General features: G+C 39.6%; 2 protein-coding genes across 2 annotated transcripts; both read right to left on the bottom strand.

The window, feature by feature from the left end:
* Positions 1-7,828: 7,828 nt before the first annotated feature.
* Positions 7,829-10,015, bottom strand: LOC149228147 (uncharacterized). The gene is made up of 6 exons (XM_089375645.1): positions 9,713-10,015; positions 9,430-9,537; positions 9,168-9,272; positions 8,903-9,008; positions 8,440-8,693; positions 7,829-8,258 (listed from the first exon to the last, which is right to left on the bottom strand). Exons 1-6 carry the CDS (start codon positions 9,795-9,797, stop codon positions 8,026-8,028), a joined length of 891 nt encoding a protein of 296 aa, XP_089231771.1. The 5' UTR covers positions 9,798-10,015; the 3' UTR covers positions 7,829-8,025.
* A 9,125-nt stretch (positions 10,016-19,140) lies between these two features.
* Positions 19,141-20,184, bottom strand: LOC149228146 (uncharacterized). The gene has a single exon (XM_089380688.1). The coding sequence runs from the start codon at positions 20,182-20,184 to the stop codon at positions 19,141-19,143; it is 1,044 nt and encodes a 347-aa protein (XP_089236814.1).
* Positions 20,185-21,081: the final 897 nt, after the last annotated feature.

Here is a 21,081-nt window from a genome sequence, read left to right as displayed (position 1 = left end):
CACACAAAGTCAACTGCAAATGGTTCCACCATGGTGGTTGGCTTGACAAGAAATTAATACCTAGAAATAGAGTGATGGTTTCTATAATTTATCTAGTGATGTACTCAGTAATGGAAGATTGGATCACAACCAAAGCCAACCACCATGGTAGATGTCAACTGCAAATGGTTCTACCATGGTGGTTGGCTTGCAAGATAGATAATCGCAGAAGTTAGAAATTAATACCTAGAAATGGAGTGATGGTTTCTATAATTTATCTAGTGGTATACTCCATAATGGTTCGTATAACTTATCTGATTGTATGCTGGGTACCTCGGAGAATAAGGATCCTCTCTTTAGCTGAGGCTGCTATGTTGGTAATTAACAACTAATTAATGTAAATTTGGGTAAATTGTATTAGTTATTGACAAGTTAGTTTCATACTGAATCAGTGGTTATGTAACTGAGGAAACTCATATATAAAATTGATGAATGCCCGAACTATTGTAAGGAGAATCATTTATTGATTGAATAGAGATTCCAATCCCTTGCCCCATGGATGTTTCCTTGACACCTTATTAAGGTTTTTACCATGTAAATCCTGAGTTTTTACTTGTATGTTTATGTTCAGTTGCATTCCCTTTCTTGGTTAATTTAACCTTCTTTCTTGATCAGTAAACTATTTTATAACTACAATTGGTATCAGAGCGGTTAGAGTAGTGTTTGGAGGTGAACGGCTGGTGGAAAGAACCTGTGTGCTAGTCGAGGAGCAAAGTGTTACCTGAGTGGACTAGCAAAGTGGCCCATTCTCAACATGTAGAGTTGTCAAAGCCGTCAAGCGTGCTGGTCGAGAAGCAAAGTGTTACCTGCATGGACTGGCAAAGTGGCATGTTCTCAGCGTGCAGAGCCATCAAAGCCGTCAAGATTGCATCAAAACAACAAGCTACGTGGAGCTACGTGGACTGGCAAAGAAGCCCATTTCTCAACGTGTTGGCCACCTGCGTGTGAAGGAAGCCCTGCGTGGCTACATGTGAAGGGTGGAACCTGTCTACTGCAAACCATTTCCTGTGTGTGAAGGGAGGGACCTGCGTGCTGGCCAAGGAAGCGAGCAGAACCGCAGCGAGGAAGAGTGTTGGCCATCTGTGTGTTAAAAAAAATGGTATTTTTGCAAATCTGTTGAAGGGTTTTTTGTTAAAATTTTTTTTTTTTTTTTGGGAAGAGTTACAAAAAAATCTGATTGTTTTTTTTTTTTAACTCAAAATTAGTGACTTCTAGAGAAGAAACCAAAAATTGAAGAAACCCTAAACCCTTGTTTTCTTTGCGAAACCTAGTTAAAAGAAGGATTTGTAAGAAAGAAATGGCCAAGATGTCGAATGCAAAGTTCAAGGTGGAGAAATTCACCGACAAGAGGAACTTTGCTCTATGGAAACTAAATGTTTGGGATTTGCTGGTGCAACAAGGGTTGCACAAAGCATTAGACGGGGCAAATAAGAAACCTACAAACATGAAAGATTCGGACTGGGAGGATTTGGATGCCCGAACTTTCAGTATCGTCAGGTTATGCCTGGCGGATGAAGTTCTCTTCAACATTGTTGAAGAGAGTATAGCTTTAGGCTTATGGGAAAAACTGGAAAAACTATATATGAAAAAGTCGTTAACCAATAGAATTTATTTGAAAAGACAATTGTACAATCTTCAAATGAAGAAGGGTTCAAAAATTACAGAGCAATTAAAATGTTTTTAATACACTTATATGTCAATTATCAGATATGGAAGTTAAAATTTAGGAAGAAGACAAAGCTATAGCCTTGTTGTATTCTCTGCCCGAGTCATGAGACCACTTCGTAACTTCAATCAATTTGAGCACCGCTGATTCTTTGAAATTTGAATCAGTTGTGGGAGCTCTCTTGTTTGAAGAAGTACGAAGGAAATCCAGTACTGAAACAGCTGCATGAGAAGCCATGATAGCTAGAGGATGGTCAAAGAAAAGAGGAGAAAAAACAAGGGGGTCTTCCAAATTTAAATCAAAGGGAAAGAAGTGTAAGGCAAAATGTTGGCACTGCAATCAAATTGGACACCTAAAGAAAGACTGTTGGAAACGAAAAGAGTGATAACCCGAAGAAGGAAGCAAATCAGGTTGATTTAGGTATGATAGACGAAGTTTTATCTGCTGAAGAATTATGTATAATAGATGAAACTTCACCTGTATGTAATGTCTCTCAGGGTTTTGAAAGCTGACTGTTAGATTCTGGTGCTTCTCATCACATGTGTCCACACAGAAATTGGTTTACTTCATACGAAGATGTAAATGGTAGTTTTGTGTTTATGGGTAATAATGTAACATGTCAGATTGTTGGGATGGGAAATATCAGGATTAAAATGTATGATAACAAAGTTAGAACATTAACTAGTGTTAGACATGTACACGAATTGAAGAAAAAATTGATTTCTTTGGGAGTGTTGGATTCGGATGGTTATAAGTTTAGAGGTCAGAATGGAGTGTTGAAAGTCTCTAAAGGCGCTTTAGTTGTTATGAAAGCAAAAAAGGTCGAAATCTTTACAGACTCAAAGGAAGTACTCAGGTGAGTGAATCAGCGATTGTGTCAAAGAAAGAAGAAGAAAGTACTCGCTTATGGCATCAACGATTGGGTCACATGAGCGAGAAAGGTCTTCAGGTACTGAAGAAACGTAAATCACTTCCTGATTTGAAATCCTTGAGGTTGGATTTCTGCAAACATTGTGTGTATGGAAAACAATGTAAATAGAGATTTAAAACTGGAAATCATAATAGTAAAGATATTTTAGACTGTATTCATTCTGATCTGTGGGGACCATCTCCTGTTGTATCATATGGAGGTGCTCTATATTTTTTAACGTTTATTGATGATTTCTCCCGTAAAGTTTGGGTCTTTATGCTGAAAAAGAATGTTGATGTATTCAATGTTTTTAAACAATTTAAAGTGATAGTAGAGAAAAGAACAAGCAAATCAATTAAATGCTTAAGAATTGACAAAGGTGGTGAATTTACTTCAATAGAGTTTGAAAAATACTGTAAGGTTGAAGGAATTTTTAGACACAAAACTTTTGTTTATACTCTTCAACAAAATGGTGTTGTTGAACATATGAATCAGACTCTTATGGAAAGAGCCAGAAGCATGATCAACAATGCTAATCTACAAAAAGAGTTGTGGGCAGAAGCAGTATCCACTGCTTGTTATTTAGTTAACAGACCTTCAGTAGTAATTAACTGTAAAATTCTTGAAGAAGTTTGGTCAGGTCAGTGTTGTGATTATTCACATTTAAGGATATTTGGCTGTGATGCTTATGCTCTTATTCCTAAAAATCAGCATTCAGAATTAGATCCAAAATCGAAATGTTATGTCTTTGTTGAGTATGACTATGCGGTGAAAGGATACAGGTTGTGGGATCCTACATCGCGGAAGATAGTCATTAGTAGAGATGTAACATTTGATGAATCTTCTCTTTTAAAATCAAATGTTGAAAGAATTGAACAGGAACAGGTGTCGCCAAATCAACAAATTCAGTTGGAAGCTAGACCTTTCGGTGACAGTCAAAAGAAAGAAGAGACTCCTTGAGAAAAAATGTTGAAGATACAAAGGAAATCGCTGAAGTTTCTGAACCAGATCAGCAACCAGTCACTCTAAAAAGGTCTACAAGGGAAAGAAAAACTCCCCAAAGGTATGAAGATTTTGCTTCATCTTTTGCTTTGATCACTGAAGATGGGGAACCTTCTTGTTATCAGAAAGCAGTAGATGATATGGATAGCGAAAAATAGAAACGACTATGGAAGAAGAAATGGATTCCTTAGCCAAGAACAATACCTTGGATCTTGTAGAACTTCCTGAAGGGAGAAGTGTTGTTGGATGCAAATGGGTCTTCAAACTGAAATGGATAGTTGATGGAAGTATCGAAAGGTATAAGGCGAGACTGATAGTAAAAGGGTATTCTCAGGTTGAAGGTATCGACTTTCATGAGATTTTTTCACCAGTTGTAAAACTTGTTTCTATTCGTACTGTGTTGGCACTAACTGCATTACTTAACCTTGAGGTAGAGCAATTAAATGTTAAAACAACTTTTCTACATGGTGATTTGAATGAAGAGTTATATATGGAACGACCAGAAGATTTTGTACAAGGACGCAGCAGAAGATTAGTTTGCAAACTCAGGAAATCATTGTATGGTCTAAGGCAGGCACTCAGACAATGGTACAAGAAGTTTGACTCCTTCATGGTGAGCCAGAACTTTATTAGAAGTGAGTATGATCATTTTGTATTCTTCAAAAGTTTCAATGGCATATTCATTATCTTAGCTTTGTATGTTGATGATATGCTTATTGCAAGCAAAAGCATGAAAGAGATCAACAGATTAAAGGCTCAACTCTCTAAGATGTTTGATATGAGGGATCTTGGAGCAGCAAAACATATCTTCAGCATGGAGATACACAAAGACAAGAAAAATGGTAAGCTTTGGTTATCACAACAAAAGTATGTGGAGAAAGTACTTGAAAAGTTTTGTATGAACAATGTGAAACTGTTAATGTTCCATTAGCTTCCCATTTTAAGCTTTCTTCGGTTTTGAGTTCTAAAACAGATGAAAAAAAGAAGTATATGTCTCATGTACCATATGCAAATGATTTAGGCAACTTAATGTATGTGATGGTAGCTACAAGACCTGACATTTCACATGCAGTTGGAGTTGTCAGCAGGTTCATGGAAAATCCAGGTGAAGAATATTGGCGAGTAGTGAAATGGATGCTTCGATACCTAAGAGGCACAAGTGACCATTGCATCATCTTTAATAGTAGTGAAGGATTAGTCTGCGGATATGTAGATGCTGATTATATAGGTGATTTAGACAAAAGAAGATCTACTACAAGTTATGTCTTTATGTCTTTGCTCTTACAGGTTGAGCAATTAGTTGGATGTCAAAGCTTCAAGAAACAGTTGCGTTGTCCACTACCGAAGTAGAATATATAGCTGCTTCAGATGCCAGTAAAGAAGCAATCTAATTAAAGGGTCTACTTTATGAGATTGGAAGGACACAAGAGAAAGTGAATGTACTTTGTGATAGTCAGAGTGCTATTCACTTGGCTACCAATCTTATCACAGCAAAACCAAGCAAATTGATGTAAGGTATCGTTTTTTGAGACATGTGATCGATGGCGGAAAAGTAGATCTTAAAAATGTCCATACATAGGAGAATTGTGCAGACATATTCACAAAGCTAGTTAGAGTAGAGAAGTTGTGATGGTGTTTAACTTCTCTTGGCTTGCACAGTAGAGAAGTTGCAATGGTGTTTAGCGTATCTCGGCTTGCAGAAGAGATGATGAATGGGAATGGGCAAGAGATTAGAAAATTTGTTGTCAAGGTGGAGTTTGTTGGTAATTGACAACTAATTAATGTAAATTTGGGTAAATTGTATTAGTTATTGACAAGTTAGTTTCATACTGGATCAGTAGTTATGTAACTGAGGAGGCTCATATATAAAACTGATGAATACCTGAACTATTGTAAAGAGAATCATTTATTGATTGAATAGAGATTCCAATCCCTTGCCTCGTGAATGTTTCCTTGACACCTTGTTAGGGTTTTTACCACGTAAATCCTGAGTTTTTACTTGTATGGCTATGTTCAGTTGCATTCCCTTTCTGGGTTAATTTAACCTTTATGTTCAGTTGCATTCCCTTTCTTGGTTAATTTAACCTTCTTTCCTAATCAATAACCTATTTTATAACTACATGCTAATCTGTCCAAAGGTAATGTGTTTTACATGCTAATCTGTCCAAAGGTAATCTGTCCAAAGGTAGCTAATCTGTCCAAAGGTAATGTGTTTTACATGCTAATCCAAAGGTAATGTGTTTTACATGCTAATCTGTCCAAAGGTAATCTGTCCAAAGGTAGCTAATCTGTCCAAAGGTAATGTGTTTTACATGCTAATCCAAAGGTAATGTGTTTTACATGCTAATCCAAAGGTAATGTGTTTTACATGCTAATCTGTCCAAAGGTAATAAACACATGCTAATCCAAAGGTAATGTGTTTTACATGCTAATCTGTCCAAAGGTAATAAACACATGCTAATCTGTCCAAAGGTAATCTGTCCAAAGGTAATGTGTTTTACATGCTAATCTGTCCAAAGGTAATCTGTCCAAAGGTAATTTGTACAAAGAGATAATTTGTTGAAACAGGTTGGAAGGGAGGGAGCAAGGGATTTAATGTTGGAAGCCATGTTGAAACAGGTTGAAAGGGAGGGAGCAAGGGATTTAATGTTGGAAGCCATGAGGCTGAGCAATGGAATAGACTTATCGGTAGATTTCAAGTTACATCCAGCTTAGAGTTGGGAGGAGAGGTCAGTACGTTGGGCAATGGATTTGTCTTATCAATGGAATGTAGGTAAGATGCATTCACCTTAAGAAGCGAGAAAGAATGGATTAGTCTTATCAATGGATTGTAGGTAAGATGCTTTCACCTTAAGAAGCGAGAAAGATTCTTTGGTCTGATCTAGGAATTCGACGCGTCCACAGGAAGTTTGCGATACAGAGCCATGTTCTTAGAGGGAGGAGAAGAAGATTATTGGTGGTGTCACCACTGGGGAGGTTGACAGCTCGTATTAGCTAGTCTCGTTGGCTCCTACTACTAAAGTAGTAAACATGGGAAGTGTTGCAAAAGAGAGCGTGACAAGACTATAGATCTTGTGTTCTGCACACAAGCGTTGATGATGAAAAATCCCAAACATTGGCTTATGCAATGTCCTTCTCAAAAGAAGTTTATAAAAATGTATTCAGTCTAGCAGGGAAAGCTTGCGTTGATGGTGAAAAAATCCAACATTGATTTATGCAATGTCCTTCTCCAAAGAAGTTTATAAAAATGTATTCAGAAGTTTATAAAAATGTATTCAATCTAGCAGGGAAAGCTGGTAAATGGGAAGGTCATTCTCTTTCTGGAGGCTTTTAAAAGTGGTTGGAGGAACCCATAGTAGCAAATCATAGAGCTCTTCCTTCTGTAGTATCATGGCCATTATGTTTAGAGGTTTTTTTTATGGCACCGAATACGTTTATGATGACATTAAACGACCAACAAAATTGAAGGTTTCTAGAAACGGTGATTCACCTGAAGTCAAAATTAACAAGAATTAGGTTGAACTTCATGCTATACTATTTGAATAACCTCTTTATGCAAGTTTCTTTCTCAAAGGTGAAGAACTTTGCCAAAAATCCTTAAACTTTGCCCCAAAAAAAAAAAAAAAATCTTTGTAATTCGTAATTCATATACTTATGTTGTTAAAAAATTCGCGTAATTCATATGATTATGCTTTATTGTATCAGATTATTCTCATGGTTAGCCTTCAAGTCAGGCTGCTATGAAAAGTAAGGATATCTCTGAGAGCAAATTGATTTCGAGAAAGATATAATCACTGAGAGTAAATTGATTTGGTGAAAGATATAATAACATTGATTTGGTGAAAGATATAATAACATAAGTGAAAAAAGATTTTGCAATTCATATAATTATGCTGTATTGTATCAAATTATTTTCATGGTTAGCTTTCAAGTCAAGCTGCTGTGGAAACTAAGGAATATCTGAGAGAGCAAATTGATTCGGAGAAAGAGAGCAAATTGATCTGGAGAAAATATAATAACAAATACTTATGTTGTAAAAAAATCTTGCAATTCATATAATTATGCTGTATTGTATCAAATTATTCTCATGGTTAGGCTTCAAATCAGATTGAAATGACGGGCTGCTCTGTAAACTAAGGAATATCTCTGAGAGCAAATTGATTTTAAGAAGATATATTATGCTCAATTTGGTCTACATAGGATACTCAAAATAATCACAAATCATAAAGATGCACATAGATTGATATACCTGCAGGTTGTAGCAGATTCACAATGAAATGAAAAGATATAGATAGATATATACATGTACTAGCTGTCTTAATTGGCTACTAAAAAGGATAGATACATGCTAACCAGTGTTCGTTATGAAGATGTGATATTATGCAGATAATCACGCGCTATACATTATTCATTCCGTCTCATAGTAAAAAGCCAGAACAGGAAACGGATGCTCCAAGTTCTGAGATCGGATAAAGCTTTTTGCATCAAACCCTTCCCTTTGAATCTCATTTACAAGGTTGCTCGGCAATGGCTTCTCTTGCTGGTATAAGAAAAATAAGTGCCCCTGAACACCTCCTCCTGCCAGTGATGATGGGGATGATGTATATTCCACCATCTCTCGACCCAAACGGTTGACAACATCTGGATTTAGATGACAGAATAATCCAATCTGCTCAGAGAAATTATTGCACTCTTTTGTGTTTTTGTATTACTTTACATGTATGGAGTAAAGGCTGCTTCCTAATTTGAAAAGGGGAAATGTATATATCATAGTGTAAAAGCTTAAGGTAGACGATGAGTACAGTGTTACAGAAAAACTTACCAACGTCTGGTAAAGCTGATGGAAGCCTAACATCCTGCACCAGCCATTGCAAATACAGAGCTTCGTTCCTCTCAAAGTTTGCAATATCTACACTAACCAATAGCAGCAGGTAAACGTCCTCTGCAGTAACTATCCCATGTTTTCGTAGAAACAAACTAGGCTTTTCACATGTTTGGGCTATGGGTAGTTTTCCAGCAAATGCCACTGCTCTTTCACCGAACTTTACCATCAAGTCTAAAGGTTTTTCCTCAATTCTGGAATGAATGAAGAAAGTGGAAAAGGGCATATTAGTTGAGAAATGTATATTCAAATAAAGCATGTCTACTGGCTTTACGCCCACATACGAATACACGGATCATGCCATAAAGGTATGTATAGATGGTGATTAACAACATTAAAATTGGGATAAACTTGCATGTAGTATTTAAGCATCCTCTTGAACAAAAGCCAAAGAATGCTGTACCTGTCAAATAGCCTTGGGACAAGTTTCAAATTTTCAAGGCACTCTTGGACAGATGGGTAATCTCTCCTAGTGCCAGACACGGTGAGATCTTCGTTTTGAAGCTCAGCTGCAGTTGAGAAGAGCCAGTTCTATGTAGTTGTCAGTTGTTTATACTCAAAAGTGTCTTACAAATATCAGGCGGTGCACAGGAATGCGAGGCCTTTGTCATTAAAGGCTCATAATTAAAAGGAATCGAGATTGCTATGTTGAAACTTGGTGATCTTACCAGGAGAAGGAGTAGTAAAACCCTGAGCGTTTATTATCCTGGAGCTGAGCCTCGATTCATCTGCAGCTGTTGGCTCCAGTTTACCAGGTCTGTCAATAGCTCTCTCTGCTCCATAAGTAAACAGGGCAAAAGTGGGTTCAAAGGGGAACAAATCCTTAAATGCTAAATAGGGCTTTCGACAACTGAGAGGAAAATCCCATCAGTTCAAGATTAGGGCTAAACAGTTGCAACCAAATAGAGCAGGTTTGATGGTTTCACGTACCGTTAGGGGTTATACCCGCTTTTTCTGCATTCTCTTTCACAGCAGTACCTGGAGGAGGCATTGTGCCAATGAAGATGGCTTCCCTGGTATGTGGCACTTTATAAAGTCCTACATTAATTAAATCAATTTAACAAATAAACACCACATACACACTCCTCCACTGTTTTAAATCAAAACAAAGGGGAAACCAAAACAACATTGATCAAGACCATTGTCATGTCAGGGTGTCATGTATATCTGTATACTGTAGCATGATATACTATGGAGGCAGTAAGCTAATTACCTATAGATGGGTCTAAGATAGCAGGACCTGCATCTTCCCTAATGTCAGTAGCAACTCCCCGCCTGGGCTGCTGCTCATTTGCCATGATGATCCCAGTTTAATCTAAATATAGTTGCAGTGACGATCCCACTTTAATCTTACTATGAATGTTTTTTCAAGGCAAACTTGAAACCAATCTTTAATTTATACAGACAACAGCAAATGAGATCTGATCTCCAACCCTTTGTAAAACCAATCTTTAATTTATACAGACAACAGCAAATGAGATCTGATCTCCAACTGTTTGTAAGCTTCACCGTTTGTAAGCTTCAAGTGTGGTGTCAACCCTGAAATGAGTATATGAAAAGACAATAAGAACGTGGAGGCCATGCAAACATTGATTTGTTTTAATTGTCACCAACAATGCCACATTGCATCTTTAATTTATACACACAACCATAGATGATGAAACCGTTTGTAAGTTCAGTGTGGTGTCAACCCTCAAATGACTATATGGAAGGACACTAAGAACGTGGAGGCCATGAAACATTCATGTGTTTGAATTGTCATCAGTACTGCCACAATGCATATTTTGACTTTGGCTTTGAAATGTCATTTTGGCTACCCAAATATTTATGACACATCTTCATTAATTTATTGGTAACTTTTAAAAATTTAATATGTATTATTTAATAATCTAATTAGATTTGTCAGAATATTTTTTTAGTTAAAGTAAAAAAATAAAATAAAATATATATATTCATAAATTTTAATAATCAAATCATTATTAATATATACACACCATCATAAATTTCAACAATGGACTCAAATCTTAAATCACTTAATAAAATAGCACCAAATAATCTTTGATTTCAAAATTACGTAAGGTTCGAGATCAGATTTCGATTCGTAACTCTAACGAGAGATTCACTATCTCCGATTTCCCACCTTTCCCTGTGACTGCCCAAAAAAAAAAAAAAGTGAACGGCTGGGGAGGATGGTTTTCGCTCCCCCAGTCGAGTTCGAACCCTGCGGAGGTCCTCCTTCGGCGATTTGTGACGGCTTTGCCGTATCTGCCAGCTTCGGCCGTATTCTGACTAGCTTCGGCCTTATTGTATTCTGGCTTCGGCCGTATTCTGACTGGCTTCGGCCATATTGTAATCATGAGGGCTTCGGCCATATGTGGATTTTCACTCTGAAAATTGTTACTTTTATTTTAAATTGGTGGCACTTAAATCTGTTTGGTAAATTGCTACTTTTATTTTAAATTGGTGGCACTTAACTCTGTTTTTGGCAGATAAGTACCAATGGGAGATTTGAACCAGTGACCTACTGCATGGAGTGCTTTAACAATGCACCCATTGACCATTAATCCAAAGCCCCATGAGCAATTGGTGGCACTTATATTAATAATAATTATTTGAGTATATTTATTAAAGGAAAAAAGGTTGAATATATTAATTAAATGAAGAAATTATTTGTCTTTTTTAGCCTTGTAAATGTTAAAATAATTTTCTTTGTTTCTTTTTATTAAATAAATTAGCAAAATCTAACTTTAAAAATATCAAGGAAAATTGATCTGTAATTTTTTATTAACAAAATACTCTTTTTTTTTTCCAGAGAAAAAAGCGAACTTTTTATTGCCCGGATAAAAAGTTACAAGTATATGCCGAGGCATTCGATTTGCTCTATAACTTGTTGATCATAGAGCTCACTGGATGAGAACATTCAGTCCAGCCAAACATTTAAAGGCACCACTAAGCAGATACACGGCCTCCTCATATGAGGAAATTTCCGGCCAGTGTCTGTCAAAGGTGATAAACACATAAAAAGAAAAATAAAGACAAAACTTCAAGTGAAAAAGACCACAGCGAGAACAAAGGCGCTGACATTTGGGGGGATCATGACTTCCTCCCCTTTTTCTTCTTGACCTTTCGCCATTCTCCTTGGGACGGAATTATGGGAACAATTTGAAGTGGATTTTCATCGCCGGGTCGGGGGTTTTCCTTTTCTGAATCAGAGGGGTCTGATGAATGCTGCCTTTTGGTTCCATTTATTTCCATTGGATCTGAATTCTTTCCGGATTGTGATTCCATGGGCTCCTGTGTAGGAGTCTTCTGAGTTTCTATTTCATTTGGAACTGGTTCTTCCTCTTCATATTCTTCCTCCTCGTCCGAATCTGAATGTATAATTTTCCATCCCTTTTGTTGATTGCCGGTTTTCTTCTTTCTGCGACTGTTCTTTTTGTATTTTGGACATGCATTTTGGAGATGTCCAGTTTGCCGACATTTTCTGCACCTAAAAGTTGTATTTTCATAATCTAATGACTGCATCCAGCTGCGATCTTTGTGTTTTAGTTTAATGTTTCCCGGTAATCCTTTACTGAGATCTACTTCCACACATATGCGTGCAAAAGTAAAAATTCTTTCATCTATTCTTTGTGTATCCATTTTGATATATCTGCCTATGGCGTTCCCTATGCTTGCAAGCATTTTTTGGTCCCAGAAATGGATAGGGAGATTATGAATACGTACCCATACAAGCATTTTAGATACAACGAAAGTGTTTGCATCAAATTCCGGGAACCATGGAGTTATAAAGAGACCCGAAGATCCCCAGAACCAAGGTCCTTCCTGAATCACAAGATCTCTAACTTCTGATGATTGGAATTTAACTATAAAAAACCCTTTGGAACAGAGGTGGATCTCACAGTCCATAGACCATTTTGTGAATATCTAGTGAAACAGATCCAAGGGTTTGGGCCAAAATCCGTTAAAACGGCATATGATGGCTAGCTTCTCATAGCTGCAACATACCTTTTCTGCTTCTGCTGTATCGATTGTTAGTTCTGGAGTTTGTTGCATTTGCTCCACTATGTATGGACTTGGTTCTGATCCAACTTGCTTTGGAATTGTTGGAGAAGCTTTCCCTCCTTGTAAAATATTCTTGTAAGATGTTCCTTCACTTCTGTGCTGCTGGTGTAGATCTGGGTTGTGATTTGATTTGGATCCGCTTCCTCCTTCTGTTGATTTGCTTATTGCTGCACCTCCTCTTAGTCTCATATTGAGAATGATTGTAGATCATGGTTTGACTTTGTAGTCCTTTATGGATCTGGAGTCCTGTAGCGATCTGCCCCCTGCTAATAAGTGTTGCTTGTCAGCCGGGTAGCCGATCTGATCGGCAATGTTGTTTTTCAAATCTATTACACTGTCTGTAGCGTAAACCCAGGTCAGTGTTGTATTCCCCGTGGGTGTTCTAATGAAAATTTGAAAACGCTTGGGAGTTATCTCATCATAGCTGGCGATCTGCGTCCAGGGGCCAGTTTTGTGGTCTTCCCTTTCCACTGAAGTGGCTTCGATACTTTCCAGATCCGGCCCATCCAGATCTGCATCAGATCTGTGTAGAACCTTGATCTCATGAAAATAGCTGTGGATCTGCCTTGCCTTGAGGAACCCATCTGCGGCTGATCTATGGCAAGAGGAATCTGCAGCAAAAAAGATAGATTTGTTTCCAGATCTAGACTTTAGCATTGCCCGAGGCCCAGATCTAATCACCCTGCTGCGAGAAAGCTTTGATCTAGCCCTTGGAAGCTCCTCTCCTCCGATTGCAAAAAGACGGCAACAGTTTGAACCCTCAGATTGGTCTTGAGATCCTGGGCAATCACCCTCACCAGGCGCTGGAAGGGGAATAGCTCAGTGTTCTTCTGGTACTTTCGGATCTCACGGAGGGCAACGGTGCTAAACCTGAATCTGTGAGGCTTCTTTACTCCTCCCGTCGCTGGGACAGACTTTGGCGCAACCTTCGTTGCAAGTTGCTTCCACGGTGCCTTCTCGCCAATCGACTTCCAGGCTGTCTGCTTCATGCGAGCCATCTCTCCGTTATTGCTCGAGCCAGCACCATCGCGGAGCTCGATCGCATAGGCCCTCGCAGAAACCCTCACCATCGCAGTTTTCTTCCAATACTCTCCGAGTCCAGTTAGCAACGATTAACAAAATACTTTTAACTATAAACATTCTACCAATTAAATTAATTCTTTAGAATTTTTTTACTTTAAAATTATTATATGACTTTGAAACACTTTAAAATTACTAGTAATCTAAATAGTAAAATAAATTTTTCCATTCATTATATCATGGTTTAAATTACATTACAAGAAAAGAGAATTTAGAAATTTTAGTCAAACCCTAAAATTGAAAATTATCAAGTTTTAGTCTTTTGGAAAAATATTTTCAAAATATAAATATATTGTTACAATATTTTTATATTATATTATAAAAAACTTATTTATAAAAATGTTGAATAGGTATTATTATTATCCAATTTTAAGGTCACGGCCAAGCCAAACACCAAATTGGTGTATAAGACCCCCTTGTTTGTGGGACAAAGGACCCACTTCCGCGCAACGATTTGACTGCTAAGTCTACGAAGGCATACATACTCTACCCCTCTCTGGTTTTGAACCTGTGACCTCCTAGGAGGAAACACATGCTCTTAACCATTGGGCCCACTCAGGTAGATTTTCAAATAATATAAATTTTGAAATAGTGTAAACAATGAAATTTTAAAATCCTCAGATGGGGTGATGAAGGAGGAAGTTGGTCTAGGGATGTGTGCTTGTCACCCTAGGCTTAAGAGAGCATTAAATCCGGGGTGGCATGGCCACCCCATGCATGTGAACACATGCAGTTTCATTTATCCCAGTGAACCATGAATTTTGTTAAACGTTGAGGGAGAGAGGCAAGTCAGGTCGGTCTGCCCTATGTCTCAGAGAAGAATTAGCTCGTCACCCTTGGGAGAGAGACTCACCCAAATTTTTAGGTGGGCTTTGGGTTTGAGCAAGTCAATGTGAAAATTCTAATTTGGACTCCTGTTAGCTTGGCGACATGGCGAACAAGTCTCGCAGAGCATAATATCAGAAAGAAACTTCATATTCTTGACATTGAGGAAATCTGAGCTCTAATCCTTCAGGGCAAAGTCTTAAAGAAGGTCATTGGTTGGTCGAGGCGCGAGAAACAAGAGCCTTACGGGGTTTAGTTGCTCTCAAGGGATATGACACACAAAGCACTTGCTAGCTTACATCTCTCGACGACAGTGGTCACCTTTCTCCGATAATTCTCCAATTTTCTGAAACCTTAAACTGTGATCCTAATTCTTTATATGGTCCAAAGTTTTTTAGGGTACCGATAGCTTTCGGCCTCAATATTATGAAGTGTAGTGGCATCTGGAATTGGATACCATCAATCTTTGCCTGTTACAAGTTACTGGGACCTTGTATCTATGTTGGGGATGTGTTTTGTTTTCTCATGTCATGAATTGCTTATTTCAGGGTAATTATACCAGAGGTAGCATTTTGATTTTCGATCTGAATTGGGTTGACTCGTCGTTGAAAACCCCCCCTCCCCCCTCCCCCATTTGGTTGGCATTTGTTTGTTTATTGTATAGCTTCATTAAAATCTTACTTCTAAGCCAGGTTGGTGTCAACCCTCGAAGAATCGGCCAGTTAAGTCAAATGCAGAGGCAACGTATGAGAAGTAAGAGGGACAAGGGGGAGGTCACGACCCTCAGCATCTAAATCGTACCCAACAACAAGCCCAAGAGGTTGTTGAGACTTTTCAAGTAATGGTTCTCCTGGAAATCAGAAGTGAATTACAGAACCTAGAGACTATGGCAGCAAGAGCTAGGCATGTTTTCTCTAACTCGGAGCTCATAGAGGATATTGGCCAGTGGGTTCCTGAACCAGGCCACACCAAGAGAAGGAAAAAACAATACTATCAAGCCTTATTTCTCTACTGGAAAATGAAAACCCTGCTAGGCAGGGTTCTTAATGAAAGCCTAGAGGATGTGAAACTCAAACAGAGAAATCAAAGGTTCTACATGGAGAGAATAGACGTGTTTGGCACAGATTGAGCAGCGTGTTCCATGCATCACCACCAGGTCATCCCCTCCAGGATCTAGTGCGAAAGATCCAACTTCGATTACATCTTCTGACTTCTAGCTGTCAAATGAACTTGGGTAGTTTTTTGTGTTATGTTCAAGTAGTAGATTCTATTGTTATGTTGCAGTTTTTAGGACTATCATAGTTTTGGACATGCTACTCTATGGGCATGTGGTCAACAACATCTAGTTTTCCATTCAGCAGATTAAAACCACCTAACATAAAATATGTTGTTAATGAATAGATAAATGATGTACTAATATGTATGAATTTTCAAGGTAATAAAACATCAACTTACACAAAAAAATGAAATCTTAAAATGATGTATATATTATTAATTTTTTTTATTTTTTTTTAACTAAAACGGATATGATTTTATTTATTTGAAAAGAGACTCAGAATTACACCATGGCAGCCATTGTTACATATCTTCTGTTGCTGTTTCTAACACTTTCTTTTGAGCTATTACAGAATTCCATTTCCTCAAGGATTGCAGGGATGAAGTGAGCTCTCATCGTTTGTGAGAAGTTGATCTTTCCGGAGGGTGCACCCTTTATTCGCCATTTGATCTGCTTCTTTGTTCAGATTTCTGAGTATGTGGAAGAATTTGTAGGAGTCAAAATCGAGCAGCACTCTCTTCAGCCTATTTAGAGTTTTGTTGAGGCATGCTTTAGTGAACAGATTTCCTGTATTTAGATTTTTAATTATGATCTCCGAATCTCCAAACGCTTGAAATTCTTTATCTCCTCTTTCCCTGGCAATTTGACAAGCTTTGAGAAGGCCTAGGATCTCCGCTTGATTATTGGTTTTCTGCCCAATGCCCCAACTAAAACTGTCCCTTTTTATTCCGTTCGGAGCGAAGATGACCCCTCCAGCACCTGCTGCCCCGGGATTTCCTTTGGAGGCTCCGTCAAAGAATATTGTTGTAATTTTTTGCATTCTCCACCATTCTTGAAATTTTTCTTCAGTTTCTCTTATGCGCCAAGTCTGATTTCCTGCTTGTGGAACTGATAGCTGCTTCCTTGGTTGAGTGTGGAGGGGTCCCAGCCACCGCTCTTCTTCTGGGAGGAGCAATGGGTCACCTGTATTGTTTTGTTGTTGCACTGCTTCTAGGAGAAGAGACTTGGCTTTTACCGCTGCGGAGAGGGGAGTGTGTGCCTTTTCATTGAAAATCAAATCGTTCCTGGATAACCAAATCTGCCAACACACAAATTTGGGAATGGCATTCCAGATCTTCCTCCAGATGGATTTGACAGGAATTTTGCTGGGATAACAGTGGTTCCATGTGTCGAATAGATCAGCTACTGAGTTGTGAGTCGGAACTGTGATTTGTAGCCCATGGAGGGAGAATCCCCATACTTCTTTCGCAAACTTACAGTCTATGAATAGGTGCTTGGCACTTTCTACGCTGCTTCTGCACATCTCACATCTGTGCGGGCCAGCAATGTTTTTTTTCATTAAATTGTCTCCGGTTAGGAGCTTATCATGCGCCAGCGTCCAGAAGAAGAAGTTTACCTTGGGCAAGGCGAGCGGATCCCAAACTTTCTTCCAGAATTCAGGTGTTTTGTTGTTGTTCCTGTTTGGTTGAATGGTGTTATACGCTTCTGCTATGGTGTATGTTCCAGAGCGCCCCCAACCCCAGCTGTCTTTAGCATTCCTATTTACTGGGGCCGCATCTTCCAACAGTTCTTCGAGAATCTGTTTCTGCTGTTGAAGTCTTTCAGGAACTCCGAAGAAGTCCCATCCCTGCCAATCTCCGTGCCTATCCCATTTGGATAGGTCGAATATGCTGGTGACCCCTGCGCGTTCCAACCATTCTTTTATTTCTGCAATTTCATCTATCTCTGCGATCGGATTTTGGTCCATAATTCGGTCAAACCACAAATTTGTGCGTTTGCCATTTCCTGGAATTTTGTATGCCTTCCTTTTAAATAAATTTATGCTTTTATTGCAGAGTTTCCAAGTTTGCGTGCTGTTGGGAGTTTGGCATGTCTGAAGATTCCTGAGCGGCACATTACAGGCATATTTGGACTTCAGCGTTACGCTTACAGGGTGCGATGATTCCTTGTACAGTTTCCATAATAATTTCCCTCCCATCGCCAAATTTGCCAAGGCTGGATCACGGATTTGCAGTCCGCCTTCTGAAATTGGGCGCTTCACCGTCTCCCATTTGACAAGGTGTATTTTTTGCTGGTTACCCTTTCCCCCTTGCCATAGAAAATCGCGCAGGAGTCTTGATATTTGATCTGTCACTCTCTTTGGGGCAAGAAGATATGCTGCTTGATAGATTGGTAGAGCCGATAACACGGATTTTATCAGAATAACCTTGCCTCCTTTTGTGAGCCAGTGCCCACCCCAGGAAGTAATTTTTGACTTAATTTTGCCAATGATATCCGTCCACAACGTCCTCTTATTGGTCCCAATAGTAATAGGGAGGCCGAGGTATTTTATCATATCCCATTGGGCATGCCCTTTGAAGCCCAAAATGTTTGCTATGCCTGTGAGTTCTTGCTGCCCGATATTCCATCCATATACTTCACTTTTTCTTTCGTTAATGGAGGCGCCCGATACCCTGCAATAACTTTTGAGGACTGAATCCATAGCTTTAGCAATTCGAGCAGATGCCCCTCCCAAGAGAAGAGAGTCGTCCGCGAAAAGGGCATGATTCAGAGCAGGGGAACTGATTGATGGTTTGAGGCCAGGAAGGGAGCCTGAGGATTTTTCAATGGATAGCTTTCTGCTGAGGGAGTCTGCCATCAGAATATATAGGAAGGGGGAGAGCGGGCATCCCTGCCTGAGCCCTCTTTGAGCTTGGAAGAAGGAGGTGGGGCGTCCATTGACAAGGGGGGCGATCCAGGGATTCTGAGTGCAGGCAGTGATTAGATCGACAAAATGAGAGGAGAAGCCGAAAGAGAGGAGGACTTTGTACAGGAAGGAGCGGTTGACTCGGTCGAACGCATTGGCCATGTCAAGCTTTACCAGCATTCCTTTTTCCTTTCGCTGGTTGCTGGAGTGAATAGTCTCCTGAACTTGAATGACATTGTCCAAGATGTGTCTGCCTTCTACAAAGCCCCCTTGATTGCAAGAGATCAGCCTGCTAAGCAATGGTTTCATCCTGGTAGCTAGGAGCTTAGCCAGAATTTTATAAGAGGCATTGCAAAGCGAAATTGGCCTAAATCTGGCAAAGGTTTCAGGATTAGTTTCCTTGGGGATGAGGGCGAGGTAGGTGGAATTGGTTCCTCCTCCTACCTTGGCTTTTTTCATGAAACCTTTTATCATTTTTATTAGATCTTCTTTGATGATTTCCCAGCAAGTCATATAAAAATGAATGGTGAATCCGTCAGGCCCGGGGGCCTTATCCGGTTCCATAGACCAAATGACTTTGATGATCTCTTCTTCCGTGATAGGTTGAGTGAGAGCTGAATTGTCTTCAGAGCTGACCAAAAGAGGGATGTTTGAGAGAAGATCTGCGGTATCTTCCTCACTGCCTTGGTTATCTGCTGTATACAAACTTTTATAATGTCTCTTTTATTTGACTGAAACCTTTACATAGCTGTCCTTCTGCTGATGTGATTTCAGATATGTGGTTCCTGGAGAGTCTTGCTCTAAATTGACGGTGAAAAAAGGTGGTGTTACGATCTCCAGCTTTCAACCACAGGCTTCGGGATTTTAATCTCCAATGTTCTTCCTCTGTTCTGAAGGATCGGAATGCTGAGCATTGGGTTTTGACTTCTTTTTCTAGCAGTGATGTGGTTATCTCTCTGCTTTCCATTTCAGTTTGCAGTGTATCTAATGTCTGAATTGCTTCTTTTCTTTGACTGGTAGGATTCGGGACAGGCTTCCTTATCCAATCCTTCAGGGCTAACTTTGTAGCTTTGAGCTTCTGTTCCCATACATAGCTGGAGGACCCAGTGACTGGTTTGGCCCACGTTGTTCTCACTGTATCCATGAATCCATTCCTTTCTATCCAGAGTGGACTGAATCGGAAGGGAATTGGGCCCAAATCTTCTTCATCTTCCAATATGAGCTGGACTGGTTTGTGGTCTGAGGTCAGCTTGGGGAGAATTTTGGTAGTGATAATTTTCTTATTCATCATCAGAGTGCCTTGTACTAGGAATCGATCCAGGCGGGCCGCGATATGATCCACCCCCACCCTGTTGTTGGTCCATGTGTATTGCCCTCTGATTGGAATAAAATCTATTAATTCCCACTGCTGTATAAGGTCTTCCACCAGGGGGAGAATGGGATCTCTGTTGTTAGTTCCTCCCCTTTTTTCTTTTGGTTTTAAGACAATATTAAGATCCCCAGCGAGAATGATGTTGTTTGGGGATTGCTGTTCTAAGAATTCAAGGAGGGAATTCCAGCAGTCTCTCTTTTCAGAATAATTAACAGGTACATAAAGATTGAAAAGGGAGATGGTCAACTTACTTGTACAGTGCGTTAGCTCTGTGAAGATCCAGTGCTGAGTCTCGTGGGCTTTGTTCAGAAGGAAGAGATCTTCTGCCCAAAGGGTTGCAAGTCCTCCGGCTGAGCCTCTTGAGCTGACTGCTCTTCCCATGCTTTTCTTCCATTTCTTCTTACTGATATCTAGAAGGGTATTCCCCTCTATCTTGGTCTCTTGGAGCAAGAGGATGTCTGAGGGTTCTATTTTGAGTAGGTCCTTGACTGCTTCTGCTTTCGAGGGATTCCCCAGTCCTCTACAGTTCCAAGAGACGAGACGCATTATTTACCAGAGGTGGGTTGAGAGCCTCCCTTAGAGGGCCTATTCCTGGAGTTTCTCCCAATAGACATCTCTATTGTGGGCTGACTTCCTTGTGTTTTAAGCCTTTCCGCTTCCTCTTCTCTTATCTCTTTGCGAGATTTCCTGCCAACTTTTCTTGTGGGCTGCTCGAAGGTTTCATCCTCCGATGAACCAGAACTGTCCGCTAGTTTTTTCCTAGTGATTTCTGCATAAGAAGGATTAGAAGGGCTCCCTTGAGGAGTTTCCTGATATGCCATTTCACCGTCTTCTTTGTTGGGGATTTGGGGATCTATCTGTTCCAGATCTTCAGTATCTACTGTAACTGGGATGCTCTGATTGCTTTCTTTGGATTTTTGGTTCTTTTCTTGAGGGGGGTTGGAGCTGCTTGGTGCCTCTTTCTGAATGCTTTTCCCACTGCCTTTTTTGTGATTAGTAGTTTTTTGGATTCGGGTCCATTGTTCCCCATTTTGTTGTTCTGGTTGTTCATCCGCCTTCTTCTTACAGTGTTTGGCAAAATGCCCGTAGCCATGGCAGTGTCTGCACTTAAAGGGAAGTTGTTCATAATCCAGCTCTTGTACATGCGTCCATCCTGCGACTGTAAGATTGATGGCTTCCGGCAGGCCCTCCTCCAGATCTACTTCAACGCAGATGCGAGCGCATGAGTATTGATCTTTCCTTACAGCTTGGTCTATGTATTTGCCTAGTCCATTGCCA

This window comes from Pinus tabuliformis, chromosome J, assembly GCF_031772625.1.
Source record: "Pinus tabuliformis cultivar Carrire ecotype Pingquan chromosome J, CPIR1, whole genome shotgun sequence".
NCBI lineage: Eukaryota > Viridiplantae > Streptophyta > Pinopsida > Pinales > Pinaceae > Pinus > Pinus tabuliformis.
Note: the sequence above shows the minus strand (reverse complement) of the source record. Positions and strands in the feature narration are given on the sequence as shown.